This window comes from Belonocnema kinseyi, chromosome 1 (genome assembly GCF_010883055.1).
Source record: "Belonocnema kinseyi isolate 2016_QV_RU_SX_M_011 chromosome 1, B_treatae_v1, whole genome shotgun sequence".
NCBI classification, from domain to species: Eukaryota; Metazoa; Arthropoda; class Insecta; order Hymenoptera; family Cynipidae; genus Belonocnema; species Belonocnema kinseyi.
This window is the reverse complement of record NC_046657.1, coordinates 31,626,875-31,644,136: the sequence shown is the minus strand read 5'-3', so window position 1 is coordinate 31,644,136 and position 17,262 is coordinate 31,626,875. Positions and strand designations below refer to the sequence as shown.

The 17,262-nt window shown below is 21.7% G+C and overlaps 3 protein-coding genes across 5 annotated transcripts in view; 1 reads left to right on the top strand and 2 right to left on the bottom strand.

The window, feature by feature from the left end:
• LOC117181769 (calcium release-activated calcium channel protein 1) overlaps positions 1 to 15,095 on the bottom strand; it is a 133,870-nt gene extending 118,775 nt beyond the window's left edge. Inside the window, exon 1 of the mRNA XM_033374915.1 lies at positions 15,012 to 15,095. The gene's annotated coding sequence lies outside the window, so the exon portion shown is untranslated. The remainder of the gene's footprint in view (positions 1 to 15,011) is intronic.
• On the bottom strand, positions 96 to 15,133 carry LOC117182012 (thioredoxin domain-containing protein 17-like). Of its 3 annotated transcripts, none has more exons than XM_033375198.1 (4): positions 15,012 to 15,119; positions 14,346 to 14,504; positions 14,081 to 14,162; positions 96 to 380 (listed from the first exon to the last, which is right to left on the bottom strand). In XM_033375198.1, exons 2-4 carry the CDS (start codon positions 14,485 to 14,487, stop codon positions 224 to 226), a joined length of 381 nt encoding a protein of 126 aa, XP_033231089.1. In that variant the 5' UTR covers positions 14,488 to 14,504; positions 15,012 to 15,119; the 3' UTR covers positions 96 to 223. The 3 variants fall into 3 exon arrangements, with proteins under 3 accessions (XP_033231089.1, XP_033231016.1, XP_033230953.1); XM_033375125.1 differs by having other exon boundaries at positions 98 to 380; positions 14,346 to 14,626; positions 15,012 to 15,133; XM_033375062.1 differs by lacking the exon at positions 15,012 to 15,119 and having other exon boundaries at positions 98 to 380; positions 14,346 to 14,667.
• LOC117182206 overlaps positions 14,091 to 17,262 on the top strand; it is a 14,216-nt gene continuing 11,044 nt past the window's right edge. The window contains exon 1 of the mRNA XM_033375308.1: positions 14,091 to 14,322. Coding sequence (XP_033231199.1) covers positions 14,319 to 14,322 — 4 coding nt within the window. The 5' untranslated portion in view covers positions 14,091 to 14,318. The remainder of the gene's footprint in view (positions 14,323 to 17,262) is intronic.

The following is a 17,262-nucleotide window of genomic DNA, read 5'->3' as shown; positions in this document are numbered from 1 at the left end:
CATTTATTATTCTTACTTTTTCTTGTATAATGGTGAAATGTAAACAAAAAATTGTAACATACTGATAACTGTAAATAATTTTAGACGCGGGAGAATTTTGGGTATATTTAATTATTTATTATGAAATACAATTTACAATAAAGAACAGTTTAAAAAAAAACTTTCCGCCCTTTTTCTTATTGCAGAAAAAAATGTTAAAAAGGTTGTTTTTTTTTAATTATACCTAATCGTCTTCGTCAGTTACCAACATTTCTACAAGTTCATCTTTTAAACAATCATCGCCTTCCAGACGTTTTTGAGTTCCCCATTTTGACAAAGTGGGCAGAACGTTCAATTTCGTTCTTGAATCTGTCCGAAAAGGACATTTTTGATCTTTCCAACTGAAAAAAAAAACAAAAATTCCTCATATTTTTGTCTATATTTCAATTTTTTTTAATGATTAGGGGAGACCAGTCTAGAGTGGATAATAAAGCTAAAATAATCAATAATTAAAACTATTAATGTATGTAAAATAATACTTATTCTTATTTATCAATGCGTATATTCTATTAACTAATAATTAATTTAAATGGAATTTGTAGTTACATTTTTAGTTAAAAACACACATTCTTAAACAAAAAAAGAAAAACAGAATTTTCAACAATGTGGTTTAATTTTCAACCAAAAATAAAATTTTTAAACAAAATGGTTCATTTTCTACCAAATTATTAAATTTTCTACTAAACTGTTAAACTCTCAACTCAGAAAGAAAAATTTTCCAAAAAATAGTCGACTTTTTCCTTAGATTTAAGTAAAGAATATGGATTTTCTAGAAAATAGTTGACTTTTCAACAAACAAAAAAATTAATTTTCAACAATATGGTTTAATTTTTAAACAAAAATATGAATTTAAAAAAAAAAGGTTAATTTTCTACCAAATTGTTGAATTTGCAAGCCAGAAAGACGGATTTACTACAAAATAGTTAAATTTTCATTTTAAAAACATCAATTTTCAATTTAAAATATTAATTTTTAACAAAAAATGAAATTATGACATTTTTAGTTGCAAAAAATTAATTTTCAAAAGAAAAATAGTTTTCTACAATAGTCTTTAACAAGTAGTAAAAAAATGTGAGTTTTCAAAGAAAATGGTTAATTTTCTATCAAATTGTTCAATTTTCAAGCATTTTTAGTACATTTTTAGTGTAAAAAAATGAATTTTTAACAAAGAAAAAAGCAACTAATTTTCTACAAAAAGACTTTAATTTTATGTGAAAAATATGAATTTTCTACAAAATCGTTAACTTTTTATTTCAAAAAGATCAATTTTTAAGAAAAAATGGAGTTACGTTTTTTTTTGTTTAAAATAAATAATTTTCGAACAAAAAAAATGAATTTTTGAAAGAATATGCTTTAGTTTTTAAGCAAAAATATGATTTTTAAAATAAAAGAAGGTTAATTTTCAACGAAAAATATAAACTTTTACAAAAGAAAGTTCATTTTCTACAAAATTGTGGAATTTTCAAGACGGAAAGTTGAATTTTCCAAAAAATAGTCGATTTTTCCCCAAGAAAAGATAAATACTAAATTAAAAATATGTACCTACCAAAAATGGAATAATTGCGTTTTTAGATTAGAAAAAAAAATTTTATACAAAAAGACGTTAATTTTGTGCAAAAAATATTATTTTTTTACAAAATAGTTGAATTTTCAATTAAAAATAAAAAAACTTCATCCAAAAATGGAATAAATACATTTTTTGCTTAAACTTATTACTTTAAAAAAAAAGAATTTTCCACGATAAATATGCTTTAGTTTTCAAGCAAAAATATGAATTTTAAAATAAAATACAGATAAATTCTAAATTAAAAATATGTTTCTACCAAAAATAGAACAATTAAATTTTTAGATTATAAAAAAAATTAATGTCTATAAAAAGACGTTGATTTTAAGTCTAAAAAATATGAATTTTGTCCAAAATAGTTGACTTTTCACTCTAAAAAAATCAATTTTCAATTTAAAAAAATATCAATTTTTAACAAAAAATGGAATCTTGACGCTTTTAGTTCCAAAAAACTAATTTTCAAAAAAATAATAATTTTCTACAATAGTATTTAATTAGCAGTAAAAAAAAAAAATTTTCAAACGTTAATTTTAAATAAAAATATTATTTTTTTCCAAAATAGTTGACTTTTCAACGAGAAAAGATGAATTTTCAATTAAAAATAAAAAATTTAATAAAAAAATTGAATAAATAGATTTTTCGTTAAAACTTATTAATTTTCGAACAAAAAAATGAATTTTCTATGATAAATATGCTTTAGTTTTCAATTAAAAATATGAATTTTAAAATAAAAGAAGGCTGATTTTCAACCAAAATGTTGAATTTTCAAGTCGAAAAATCAGATTTTCTGTAAAATAGTTGAGTTTTTATTTCAAAAAGATCAATTTTTAACTAAAAAATATCAATTTTAAACAGAAAATGAAATTATGACATTCTTAGTTCTAAAAAGTTAATTTTCAAAAGAAAAAAATTGTCTACAATAGTATTTAATTAGCAGTAAAAAAAATATGAATTTTCAAAGAAAATGGTTGATTTTTTACAAAATAGTTAAGTTTTCTATAAAACTGTTCAATTTTAAAGCCAGAAAGGCGAATTTCCAACAAAATAGTCGACCTTTTCTCTGAAAAAGATCAATTCTAAACTAAAAATATCATGTTTCTACGAAAAATAGAATAATTACATTTTAAGTGAAAAAAATAAATTTTCAACAACAAAAAAACTAATTTTCTACAAAAATTCTTCAATTTTAAGTGAGAAATGTTAATTTTTTACAAAGAAGTTGACTTTTCAACGAGAAAATATTAATTTTCGATTAAAAATATCGAGTTGTAAAAAGAAATGGATGAGTTACACTTTTTGTTTTAAAAATCTAATTTTCAACCCAAAAGAAAACTAATTTTTTGTTTCTAACAAATTGTTGAATTTGAAAGCGATAAAGTCGGACTTTCTGCAAAATAATTGACTTCATTTCAAAAAGATCGATTTTCAATTAAAAATATAAATTTTTAACAAAAAATTGAAATTATTACATTTTTAGTTCCAAAAAATTAGTTTTCAAAAGAAAACTGATTTTATCCAAAAGTCTTTAATTAACAGTAAAAAATATGACTTAAAAATCAATGGTTAATTTTCTACAAGATAATTAAGTTTTCTACCAAACTCTTGAATTTTTAAGTCAAAAATTTTAAGTAAAAAATATAGATTTTTAAGAATAAATGGAAGTTACATTTCTGTTTAAAATTATTAATTTTCAAAAAAATTAATTTTCTACAATATGTTTTAGTTTTCCACCAAAAATATAAATTTTAAAATAAAAGAAGGTTAATTTACAACCCAATTGTTAAATTTTCAACCAATAATATAAACTGTCAACAAAAAAGTTAATCATCTACAAATTAGTGTAATTTTTAAGCCAGAAAGTTGAATTTACGACAAAATAGTTGACTTTTAAACTAGAAAAAATAAAGGTTTAACCAAAAATGGAATCGTGACTCTTTTAGTTTAAAAAACTTAATTTTCAACAAAAATAAAAAATAAATTCTACAAGATGTTTCATTTTTCAACCAAAACTATCAATTTTCAAACAAAAAGATTAATTTTCAAACAAATAGTTTAATTTTGAATAAACAATATAAATTTTCAACAAAAAATTTAATTGTATAAAAAATTGTTGAATTTTTTTACCAGATTATTTAATTTCCTATGAAACTGTTAAATTTTCAATATTATTCTAAATTTAAAATATCATGTTTCAACCAAAAATGGAATAATTACATTTTAAGTTTTTAAAAAAAATTAATTTTCAATAGAAAAAAGAACTAATTTTCTACAAAAAAAAAATTCAATTTTAAGTAAAAGATAAGAATTTTCTGAAAAAATTGATTTTTCAAGTAGAAAAGATCAATTTTTATTTTAAAAAAATGAAATTTTTTGACAAAAAATGGAATAGTTTCATTTTGTGTTTGAAATTATTAATTTTCGAACAAAAAAAATGGATTTTCTACAATAAATATACTTTAGTTTTCACCAAAAAATATGAATTTTAAAATAAAACAGGATTAATTTTTAACCAAATTATTGAATTTGCAAGCCAGAAAGTCGAATTTTCTACAAAATAGTTGAATTTTAATTTCAAAAAGATCAATTTTCAATTAAAAATATCATGTTTCAAGCAAAAATGGAATAATTACGTTTTTAGATTAGAAAAAAATACATTTTTAACGAAAAAAAAAATCTACAAAAAGCCTTTAATTTTTATTTAAAAATATAAATTTTCTACAAAATATTTCAGTTTACAATTAGAAAAGATCAATTTTCAATTAAAAATATCGATTTATAAAAAAAGGTATTAATTACACTTTTAGTTTAACAAACCTAATTTTCAACCGAAAAAAATTAATTTTCAACCAAAAAATATTAATTTTCAACCAAATATATAAAATTTCAAATAAAGGAAGGTTAATTTTCAACCAAATTGTTCAATTACCAAACAAAAATATAAATTATTAACAAGAGAAATTCTTAATCAGAAAAAATGAATTTTCAAGAATATGGTTTAGTTTCAAACCAAAAATATAAATTTACAAATAAGAGAAGTTTAATTTTCAACGAAATTTATAAAATTTCAACAAAAAAGTTCATTTTCTACCAAATTGTTGAATTTTCAACTAGAAAAGATCAAACCTTAAACAAAAATGGAATCATGACATTTTTAGTTTAAAAAACTTAGTTCAAAAAAAAATCTACAAGGTGTTTGATTTTTTAACCAAAACTATGAATTTTAAAACAAAAAAGTTAATTGTTAACCAAAAAGTTAAATTTTGATCCAACTATATGAATTTTCAACAACAAATTTAATTTTATACAAAATTGTTTCATTTATTACCAAATAATTAAATTGCCTATCAAACTGTTAAATTTTTAAGTCGGAAAGTCGAATTTTCTACAAAATTGTTGACTTTTCAATTTAAGAAGGTCAATTTTTGAATTAAAAACCTCAATTGCTAACAAAAATATGAATTTTCAACTCAAAGTTTTATTTTGTATTATTTTGTTGAAACTTCACCAATTTTGTTAAAGTCATCATTTTATTTAAAAAATAAATTGTTTTTTGGTTGAAAATTAATGTTTGTAACAAAAAATTGAACTATTCTACTTTTTCTTGAAAATTTATGGTTTTTAGTTGAAAATTCATTTATTTTAGTGAAAAATTTTAATATTTTATTTAAATATTTAGCATCGACCAATTAAATTTTCAATAAAAAATATTTTAATTATCAATTTTCATGCAAAAGAAGAAAAAAAAAGTCAATAAAATCGTTCAATTTTCAACTAAAATGATGAATCTTCAACTCATAAATATAAATTTTTTTTACAAAAATAATTGAACTTTTCACCCTAAAAAAATTGGGCAACCACATAACTAAATTTTCGTCTAAAAAGATAAATTTTCAAGAAAAAATACAACATTTATATTTTCACTGTGGAAAATCAATTGTTTAAATAAAATAAAATAAACTTTTAAAAAATAGTTAACCAAAGAAATAAATTTTTAACTCTAACAATAAATATTTAACGAGAGAAATTAATTTTTTAAAAAAGTTGAATCTTCAACGCAAAAATATGAATTTTTTACCAAAATAATTGAATTTTTCACAGATAAAAAAATTAAGAATTTTTTAAAATCATAATTGTTTAATTTTCAACCTAAGAAATAAATTTTTAACTGAAATGATGAATCTTAAATTAGAAAAATTATTTTTTTGACTAAAGAAGACAAATATTTAACAAAATAGTACAATTTTCAAAAAACAAAAAAATTAATAAAATAAATTTTTAACGGAATAATTTATTTTTTTAACCGAAAAAATGAATTTGGAACCCAGAAGATAACATTTCTTTAAAAAACAGCTAAATTGCCGGAAGAAAATGGCCAATTAATAAAATATCCGATTAAAAAAATATATACATTTTCAAGCGAACGTAGAATAGTTAAATTTTCTGTTACAAAAATTAATTTCCAATCAAAAATCAATTTACTTTTTGGCTAAAATGATGAATATTCAATCCAAAAATATATATATTTTTCACCAAAAAGGACAATTTTTTAACAAAATAAATTAATTTTCAGCTACAAAAGAATTATTTTTTAACAAAATTGGCGAAGTTTCAACAAAATAATAAAAAATATAACTTTTTGTTGAAAATTCATATTTTTGTTCTTGTCGAAAATTAGGTTTTCAAAACTAAGTGTAAATGATTAATTTAGCTGTTTAAAAATCGAGATTTTTAATTAAAAATTGATATTTTCTAGTTAAAAAGTCAACTATTTTTTAGAAAATGCATATTTTTTTAATAAAAATTGATGTCTTTTTGTAGAAAATTAGTTGTTTCTGTTGAAAATTAATTTTTTTTTTAAATTAAAAATGTAATTATTCAATTTTTTGTTGAAACATGATATTTTTAATTAAAAATTTATATTTTCTAGATGAAAAGTCAACAATTTTTTAGAAAATGCATATTTTTTTACTAAAAATTGATGTCTTTTTGTAGAAAATTAGTTATTTCTGTTGAAAATTAATTTTTTTTAAATTAAAAATGTAATTATTCAAATTTTTGTTGAAACATGATATTTTTAATTAAAAATTGATATTTTCTAGATGAAAAGTCAACAATTTTTTAGAAAATGCATATTTTTTTACTAAAAATTGATATCTTTTTGTAGAAAATTAGTTGTTTCAGTTGAAAATTCATTTTTTTAAAACTAAAAATGTAATTATTCAATTTTTTGTTAAAACATGATATTTTTAATTTAAAATTGATCTTGTCTAGAGGAAAAGTCGACTATTTTGTGGAAAATTCGATTTTCCGGCTTGAAAATTCAACAAATTGGTAGAAAACTTTATTATCAGGTAAAAAATTAACCATTTCGTTTGAGAATTCATAGTTTTGGTTGAAAAATCAAACATATTGTAGAATTTCTTTTAAATTATGGTTGAAAATTTAATTTTATAAACTAAAAGTGTCACGATTTCATTTTTAATTAAAAATTGATCTTTTCTAATTCAAAAGTCAACTATTTTTCAGAAAATCCAACTTTCTGGTTTAAAAATTACACTATTTTGTAGAAAAACAACTTTCTTATTAAACGTTTATAAAATTGATTAAAAATTCAATAATTGGGTTGAAAATTAAACTTCTTTGTCTTGAAAATTCATATTTTTGGTTGGAAAAAGTCAACTATTTTTCAGCAAATTCATATTTTCAACTTTAAATTAAAGTCTTGTTGTAAAAAATTAGTTTTTTTTCTTGAAAATGATGTGTTTTTAAACTAAAAATGTCATAATTTTATTTTTTGTTAAAAAATTTATCTTTTCTATTTGAAAAGTTAACTATTTTGCAGAAAATTCGACTTTTTGGCTTGAAAATTCAACAATTTTGTAGAAAATTAAACTATCTCGTAGCATATAAACTCTTTGGTTAAAAATTCATATTTTTGTTATAAAATTAATTTTTTTGGGTTGAAAATTAGGTTACTTAAACTAAAATTGTAACTAATCCATTTTGTTTTTTACAAATCGATATTTGGATTCGTCAATTGATCTGTTCTCCTTAAAAGTCAACTATTTTGTAGAAAATTTATGTTTTTTACATAAAATAAAAATTTATTTATAGAAAATTAGTTGTTTCTGTTGACAATTAATTTTGTTAAAAAAATGTAATTATTCATTTTTTGGTTAAAACGTGATATTTTGAATTTAAAATTGATCTTTTCTAGGGGAAAAGTCGACTATTTTGTGGAAAATTCATTTTTTCGGCTTGAAAATTCAATAAATTGGTAGAAAACTTCATTATCTGGTAGAAAATTAACCATTTTGTTTTAAAATTCATATTTTTTACTGCTGATTAAATACTACAGTAGAAAATTAATTTTCTTACGAAAACAAATTTTTTGGAACTAAAAATGTTATAATTCTATTTTTTGTTAAATAAAAATTAAACTATTTTACAGAAAATTCGACTTCCCGGCTTGAAAATTTAACAATTTGGTTGAAAATTAACCCTGTTTAATTTTAAAATTCATATTTTTTGGTAAAAACTAAGGTATATTTATTGTAGAAAATTCTTTTTTTTTTGTTCTTCATAATTTCATTTTTTGTTAAAAATTGATACTTTTAATTGAAAATTGATCATTTTGAAATAAAAGCTCAACTATTTTGTAGAAAATACATACTTTTTTCTTAAAACGAAAGTCTTTATGTAGAAAATTAGGTTTTTTTAAATTAACTTTTTGGAACTAACAATGCCATAATTTCATTTTTAGTTAAATATCGATATTTTAAATTGAAAATTGATACTTTCTCATTGAAGTCAACCAGTTTGTAGAAAAATCCTATTTTTTAAATAAAAGTAAAGTTTTTTTGCAGAAAATTAGTTTTTCTTTTCTTTAAAATTTATTTTTTTACCCTAAAAATGTAATTTTTCCGTTTTTGGTTGAAACGTGAAATTTTTTATTTAGTAGAAAATTCAACAATTTGGTAGAAAATTAAACTATCTGGAAGAATATAAACTTTCTGGTTGAAAATTTCTATTTTTGGTTGAAAATTTTTTTTTTAGAAATCGATATTTTTAATTAAAAATTCAAATTTTCTCGTTGAAAAGTCAATTATATTGTACAAAAAATTCATATTTTTTACTTAAAATTAAAGTCTTTTTTTGGAAAATTAGTGGAAAATCGGTCATGAAAATTCAACAATTTGAAAGAAAATAAACCTTTTTTTTTTTTGAAAATTCATATTTTCTACTGATAATTAAAGACTTGTACAAAAATAATTTTTTGGAACTAAAAATGTCATATTTTCATTTTTTTTTGTTAAAACTTGATATTTTTAATTGAAAATTGATCTTTTTAAAATGAAAAGTCAACTATTTTACAGAAAATATAATTTCCCGACTTGAAAATTCAACATTTTGGTTGAAAATTAAACTTCTTTGATTTTAAAATTCATATTTTTAGTTGAAAACTAAAGCATATTTATCGTGGAAAATTCTTTTTTTTTGTTCGAAAATTAATAAGTTTAAACAAAAAATGTATTTATTCCATTTTTTAATGAAGTTTTTTATTTTTAATTGAAAATTCATCTTTTCTCATTGAAAACTCAACTATTTAGTAAAAAAATTATATTTTTTACACAAAATTAACGTCTTTTTGTATAAATTTTTTTTTCTAATCTAAAAACGCTATTATTCCATTTTTGGTAGGTACATATTTTTAATTTAGAATATATCTTTTCTAGGGGAAAAGTCGACTATTTTTTGGAAAATTCAACTTTCCGTCTTGAAAATTCCACAATTTTGTAGAAAATGAACTTTCTTGTGGAAAGTTTATATTTTTCGTTGAAAATTAACCTTCTTTTATTTTAAAAATCATATTTTTGCTTAAAAACTAAAGGATATTCTTTCAAAAATTCATTTTTTTGTTCGGAAACTATTTATTTTAAACAAAAGAAAAAAACGTAACTCCATTTTTTCTTAAAAATTGATCTTTTTGAAATAAAAAGTTAACTATTTTGTAAAAAATTCATATTTTTTTACATAGAATTAAAGTTTCTGTTGAAAATTAATTTTTTTTAAAATTAAAAATGTAATTATTCAATTTTTTGTTGAAACATGATATTTTTAATTAAAAATTTATATTTTCTAGATGAAAAGTCAACAATTTTTTAGAAAATGCATATTTTTTTACTAAAAATTGATGTCTTTTTGTAGAAAATTAGTTGTTTCTGTTGAAAATTAATTTTTTTTTAAATTAAAAATGTAATTATTCCATTTTTTGTAGAAACGTGATATTTTTAGTTTAGAATAATTTTTAGTTTAAACATGCAATATTAAGAAAAAAAGTGTCAACCAACAGGAAGAATTTTTAGTTAAAAAAAGATAATAATAATAATGTAAGGATAATATCATTAAATTAATAATAAGAATAAAATAATTAAAAATGTAACTTTAAACAAAAAATTCCAAACAGGAAGATGAATTTTTAAGCAAGATTATTAATTTTTTTACTAAAAAAGAAAATTTTTTAAAATAATGTATGAAATTTCAATCAAATGGTTTAATTTTGAACTAAAAAATATAAATTTACATAAAAAATGGTCAAATTTGTAGTTTAAAAATGTAATATTTAAAAAAATTTCGAAACACAAAAATGAACTTTATGCAAGAACATTAATTTTCTACCGACAAGAAAACTAATTTTCAACAATATAGTTGAATTTTTATTCGAACAGTTGTATTTTTAAGAAAGAAAAAAGATAAATTAAAAATGAAAATGCAGATACTCAAATTTTTAGTTGAAAAATTCATTTTTTTAAATAATAACAAATTTTCAAAACAAAGAAGTTTAATTCACAACCAATAAATTGATTTTTTACTAAAAAAGAAGAATTTTTAACATTACACATGAAATTTCAATCGAATTGTTTAATTTTTAAGAAAGAAAGAAGACAAATTTTTTTACTAAAAACAATATTAATTTACAATCAATAATAAAAGAGTCAAATTTTTAGTTTAAGAATGTAATATTGAAGAAAAAATGTCAACCAAAAAGATGAATTTTTAAGCAAGAACATTATTTTTCTACTAAAAATGACAAATTTTCGGGATAATATATGGAACTTCCTTTTTGTTTGAAAATTAATATTTTCAACTGATAATTAAAGACTTTTGTAGAAATTCATTTCTCTTTTGAAAATTATTTTTTTGGAACTAAAAGCATCAAGATTCCATTTTTTGTTAAAAATTGATATTTTTTTATTGAAACTTAATCTTTTTGAAATAAAAATTCAACAATTTGGGTAGAAAATTAACCTTTTTGTTTAAAAATTCATATTTTTAGTTGAAAATTAAACTATATTATTGAAAATCCCTTTTTTTTGGGTTGGAAATTAGATTTTTTAAACTAAAAGTGTAACTAACCTATTTTTTTACACATCGATATTTTTAATTGAAAATTTATCTTCTCTCATTGAAAAGTTAAATATTTTTCAGAAAATTCCTTTTTTTGTTTTGTCTTTCTGTAGAAAATTAGGTTTTTTATTCATAAATTTTTTGTAACTAAAAATGTCATAATTTTATTTTTTGTTAAAAAATTGATATTTTAAATTGAAAATTGATCTTTTGAAATAAAAATTCAACTGTTTTGTATAAAATCCGAGTTTCTGGCTTGCAAATTCAACAATTTAGTACAAAATTAAATTATCTGGTAAAATATAAACTTTTTGGTTCGAAATTTATATTTTTGGTCGAAAATTGAAGCTCTTTTGTAGAAAATAATTTTTTTTTTATGCTAAAAATGTCATTATTTTATTTTGAGTAAAAACGTGATATTTCTAATTAATAATTTATCTTTTCTAAGGGAAAAGTCGACTATTTTATGGAAAATTCGACAATTCGACAATTCGTTTGAAAATTCATATTTTTTACTGCTGATTAAAAATTATTGTAGAAAATTTCTTTTCTTTTGAAAATTAATTTTTTTGAATTAAAAATGACAAGAATTCATTTTTGATTAAAAACAGATATTTTTAATTGAAAACTGAAGCATTTTGTAAAAAATTCATTTTCTTGTTCGAAAATTAATAATTTCAAACAAAAAATGTAAATATTCCCTTTTTTGTTAAAAATTTCATTTTTTTAATAAAAATTGATCTATTTGGTTGAAAATTAATCTTTTTGTTTGAAAATTCATAGTTTTGGTTGAAAAATGAAACATCTTGTAGAATTTATTTTTTATTTTTGTTGAAAATTAATAATTTTAAACAATAGTTTTCTTTTGGGTTGAAAATTAAGTTTTCTACACTAAAAGTGTAACTAAATCATTTTTGTTTGTTTACAAATCGATATTTTAAATTAAAAATTGATCTTTTCTCGTTGAAAAGTCAAATATTTTGTAAAAATTTCATATTATTTACATAAAATTAAAGTGTTTTTGTAGAAAATTAGTTTTTTTGTTGTTGTTGAAATATTAGATAATTTTAGATAATTAAATTATCTGGTAGAATATAAACTTTTTGGTTAAAAATTCATATTTTTTGTTGGTAAATTAAACCATATTATTGAAGATTATTTTTTGTTTTGGTTGAAAATAAGATTTTTTAAACTAAAAATGTCATCCATTTTTATTACAAGTCCATATTTTTAATTGAAAATTTAACTTTTCTTGTTGAAAAGTCAACTATTTTGTAGAAAATTCAAATTTTTTTACTGAAAATTAAAGTCTTTTTGTAGAAAATTAGGGTTTTCTATTCAAAAAATTGTTTTTAAACTAAAAATGTAAAAAAATTAGTTTTCTTTTAGGTTGAAAATTAGATTTTTAAAACAAAAAGTGTAACTCATCCATTTCTTTTTACAACTCGATATTTTTAATCGAAAATTAATATTTTCTCGTTGAAAAGTCAACTTCTTTGTAAAAAATTAACATTTCTCACTTAAAATTGAAGAATTTTTGTAGAAAATTAGTTTTTTTGTTGTTGAAAATTTATTTTTTTCACTTAAAATGTAATTATTCTATTTTTCGTAGAAACATGATATTTTCAGTTTAGAATTTATCTTTTTTAGAGAAAAGGTCGACTATTTTGTTGGAAATTCGCCTTTCTGGCTTTAAAATTGAACAGTTTTATAGAAAACTTAATTATCTTGTAAAAAATCAACCATTTTCTTTGAAAATTCATATTGTTTTTACTGCTAATTAAATACTATTGTAGAAAATTATTTTTCTTTTGAAAATTAATTTCTTGGAACTAAGAATGTCATAATTTCATCTTTTGTTTAAAATTGATGTTTTTTAGTTGAAAATTGATCGTTTTGAAATGAAAAGTCAACTATTTTACAGAAAATATGATTTTTCGACTTGAAAATTCAACATTTTGGTTGAAAATTACCCTTCTTTTATTTTAAAATTCATATTTTTAGTTGAAAACTAAAGCATATTTATCGTAGAAAATTCATTGTTTTTGTTCGAAAATTAAAAAGGTTTAACAAAAAATTTATTTATTCCATTTTTTGATGAAATTTTTTATTTTTAATTGAAAATTCATCTTTTCTCATTGAAAAGTCAACTATTTTGTAAAAAATGATATTTTTACTTAAAATTCATATTTTTTACTGCTAATTTAATACTACTGTAGAAATTTATTTTTCTTTTGAAAATTAGTTTTTTGGAACTAAAAACGTCAATACTCCATTTTTTGTTAAAAATTAATATTTTTTATTGAAAATTGATTTTTTTTTTAAATGAAAAGTCAACTAATTCGGAAAAAATTCATATTTTTTAGACTTAAAATGAACGTCTTTTTATAGAAATTAATTTCTTTTATAATCTAAAAATTCAATTATTTTATTTTTGGTAGAAACATATTTTTAATTGAGAATTTATCTTTATTTTATTTTAAAATTCATATTTTTACTTGAAAACTAAAGCATGTTGTAGAAAATTTATTTTTTTGTTTGAAAATTATTAATTTTAAACAAAAAATGTAACTATTCCATTTTTTCTGAAAAATTGATCTTTTTGAAATGTAGAAAATTAATATTTCTGACTTAAAATTGAAGTATTTTTGTAAAAAATTATTTTTTTGTTGTTGAAAATTTATTTTTTTACACTAAAAAAGTAATTATTTCATTTTTCCTAGAAACATGATATTTTGAGTTTAGAATTTATTTTTCTAAGGGAAAATTCCACAATTTTGTAGAAAATTAAATCATCTGGTAGAATATAAACTTTTTGGTTCAAAATTCATAGTTTTTGTTAAAAATTAAACCACATTGTAAAAATCATTTTTTCATGGTTAAGAATGAATTTTTAAAACTAAACTGTTCTACGATAAAAAAATTCCCACACTTTCGCGAAAAATCACCACAAATTATCAACAATAGTTTATAGAAGGCCGCTAAATCTAAATTAAAAAAAAAAAATAGAAAAAATAATAAGATTTATTCCTAAAAATAAAAATCTGCTAATAAAAACATAAAACTTACAACGGTCTGTCTCCAACTTCGACATAAACAAAATGCGAATTTTCCGGAGCAGCTTTGATTCCTTTTTCGATGTGTGGCATTGCTGAAGAATTAAAATATGAATTTAGATCAAAGGCGATCAATTTGAACCAGAAAGATAAGAGAGACAAGGAAATAATCAGAAATCTGATCGAATTTATATTTTAAAACGATATTTTTGAGGTTATGTAATACGATCAAGGGCGTTTTCTATCACGAAATGCGTAAGAATTATATTAAAAATTACCTTCTACGCAATCAGGACACCAGCTATTTCCATCAGGCAATTTAGTTCCACTAAAAAGAACATGAATAACCCCATCGCCCTGGAGTTTATCCATAAACTTCAGGAATTCTTCGTAACCTTCGACGTGATGACGAATCACCATTTTCGGCGGCTTTTTCACTGAATTCGACAATTTCCTAATTAATTCGATGCTTCCTTGAAGCATAAACGCGATCTTTATTTGTTGCCTAATTAATTCTCGAGCGAAATTCACAAGGCGATTTTTGAAACGTAACCTAAAACTGATATGACAAATCTTTTTCTGACAAGTAAAGCGATAAGGCCGGTATCCAGTGTTGCCGGCTGGATTTCGAATTGTAAAATTTGATTTGATGTCAATAATCATAAATCCCTTCCAGATTTCAGTACGAACAATTTTTATTTAAAAAAACATTGTTTTGTAGACTCTAGAGTCAAAGATATAATATCTTTGCTACATTCTGTGGAATCAATTTCCAAAAAGTGAGGTTAGAATTCTATTTGTTGCGCTCTTCAAAACATTGGAAAGAATATTTTTAAATACTTTTCAGTTATCATTTCTTTTTTTAAATAACACAAATTATAAATTTTTAAATATCTTAGGATATAATTAGAAAATGTTATTTTGTTAGATGGGTAAAAACTTACGGGTGGATGACGGAAAAAAGGCCGACCAGATTTCATTTCTTGAAGTATTTTTTCAAGAAATATTCTTGATTTCTAAACTTTTAGACGCACTGCACTTTTTATTACTTTTTAAATATGATTAATTACAATAAAAACACAAATTGATGTTTACTAGATTACTTTTCTTCCATTGACTAAACTTTAAACAACTTTAAAATCAAGTGACGAAAACTTGGCAACATTGCATATTTTCCGGGCATGAGGGCGTTCGCCACTCACCAGAGTGCGCCATCTGTTCGGTGCGAGTTCTGCGAAAATTTAAATTTAATAAATGTCAAACAAGAAATTTTTTACAAAATGCATAAATTTCCAACTAAATATTTGAAGTTATAACTAAAAAAATAAAATTTTCTACTGTGCAAAATTAAATTTTCAACCAAATTCATAGATGTTTAACTTAAAAAATAAATTTTTAACCAAAAATGGAATAGTGAAATTGTCAAATACAAAAAATTGAATTTTCATCATTACAGTTTAATTCGTAACAAAATAAGTGAATTTTCAACTCAAAAAGATAACATTTTCAGTGAAAATCGAATCGTAATATTTGATCTTAAATAAATAAATTTTTAATTAAAAAAGCGGTTTTTAAAAAAGAATAGTTAAATTCTCAGCCATAGAAATAATTTTTCAACTGAAGTAGTAAATCTACAACCAAACAAATTACTTTTTAAAAAATTAGTATACCTTTAAACAAAAAAGATGAATTTTTAACGAAAAATTAAATAGTTGATATTCCAATAAAAAAAAGATTTTAATATTAAATAAAAAAAATTTAATTTAAACAAAAGAGATCAATTTTAAATTAAATGCTCAATTTTAAAGTTCAAAATTTAGTTTGAAAAAAAATCAATTATATAGTTAAATTTTCATTGAAAGAAATGTATTGTATTTTATTACTCTCCATTTCACGGGGTTCCCTTTGAATCTTTTACAATTTCATTTAATTACCATGCCTTCCCTGCTGCAAGTAAATTCATAGAGTCTATTCGGTTGAATCATTTTCTATCTCTAAGATTGAAATTGAAAGAAACGATGTATCCATCTTTATGCCGTGTTTATCCCTTCAATTATTTTCAATCTTTCTTTCAATCTACAATTACGTCTATTCTTTTGGATCCCAATCTTCCTATCCACGTCTACCAACCACTTATCCACTTATATCCTTTTCTTTCCACTTCCTATTCCTATCATAATGGTTATATCCAAATAAATCATTTGCTCATCCATGGCTATCCTTTTCTATCCATTAGGCAATATAAAATTTTGTCTGTCCTTATAATCCATATTTTCCTATCTAATTGAATCCTTTACTATCTTTTCTGAAATATAAGATAGCCCTATATTTCTGAATCCTAATAGTTCTATCCAAACGAATTCTCCGCTTATCCACCTCTGTCTTTTTTCATTTATTAGAAAATATCTAAATTTGTATATCTTTTTCAATCCCTATCTTTTTATCTAATTGAATCCTTTTCTATCTTTTCTAAAATATAAGATAGCCCTATCTTCTCGAATCTCAGTCTTTCCATCCAAATGTATCCACAGCTTATACACCTCTGTCCGCTTCTATCCATTATGCAGTACAAAATTTTACCTATCTTTTTAAATCTCTATCTTCTGTCTTCTTCCCTATCTACTAAGCCATCCAAAATTGGATCTATCTTTTTTAATCCCTATTTTCCTTTCTAATTGAATCCTTTTGTCGTTCTATACAAACGAATCCTCTGCTTACCCACTTCTATGTTTAGCGAGGCGCGCGTTACTTTAAGTACCTCCCTGCTTTAGTACCGGCAGGTTCCGAGTAGGTGGCTGACGGAAAAAGTCAGACACAAGTGAAATCGTTTGCACCATCTATAAATCGAGGGTCGGCAGACGCCTTTACAGACTTCGACCAGGCTCTAGTAACTCAATGCTTTAGAAGCGGTCGCATATATTCAACTGTGGCGCCATATAACAAGCCCGCAGGTTTTTAAGATAAGATAAAAGATGCTTGAGATCATATCCAGATGATTTCTAGATGACAGAGCTCACAGACCTGAAACGCCGCAACGATGCCGCATGAGGGGAATCGTCCCCCGCCAGTCGCCCAGAGCTGCCAGATCGTGTGGGAAATTACCCCCACCATACCTACCGTTTGGGAGCCGCAAAACAGAAAGTGCATGATTACCACTGTGAGTTCATATGTAAGCCGAAAATGCACGATTCGACC

Bases quoted from the DNA above. Each gene is read 5' to 3' on its own strand.
- LOC117182012 (XM_033375125.1), bottom strand. From the start codon at position 14,550: ATGCTTCAAGGAAGCATCGAATTAATTAGGAAATTGTCGAATTCAGTG. The intron at 14,163-14,345 runs GTAATTTTTAAT...TTAATTCTTCAG, and splicing joins GTGTCCTGATTGCGTAGAAG to CAATGCCACACATCGAAAAA. The intron at 381-14,080 runs GTAAGTTTTATG...TTTTTTTTTCAG, and splicing joins GAAGTTGGAGACAGACCGTT to TTGGAAAGATCAAAAATGTC.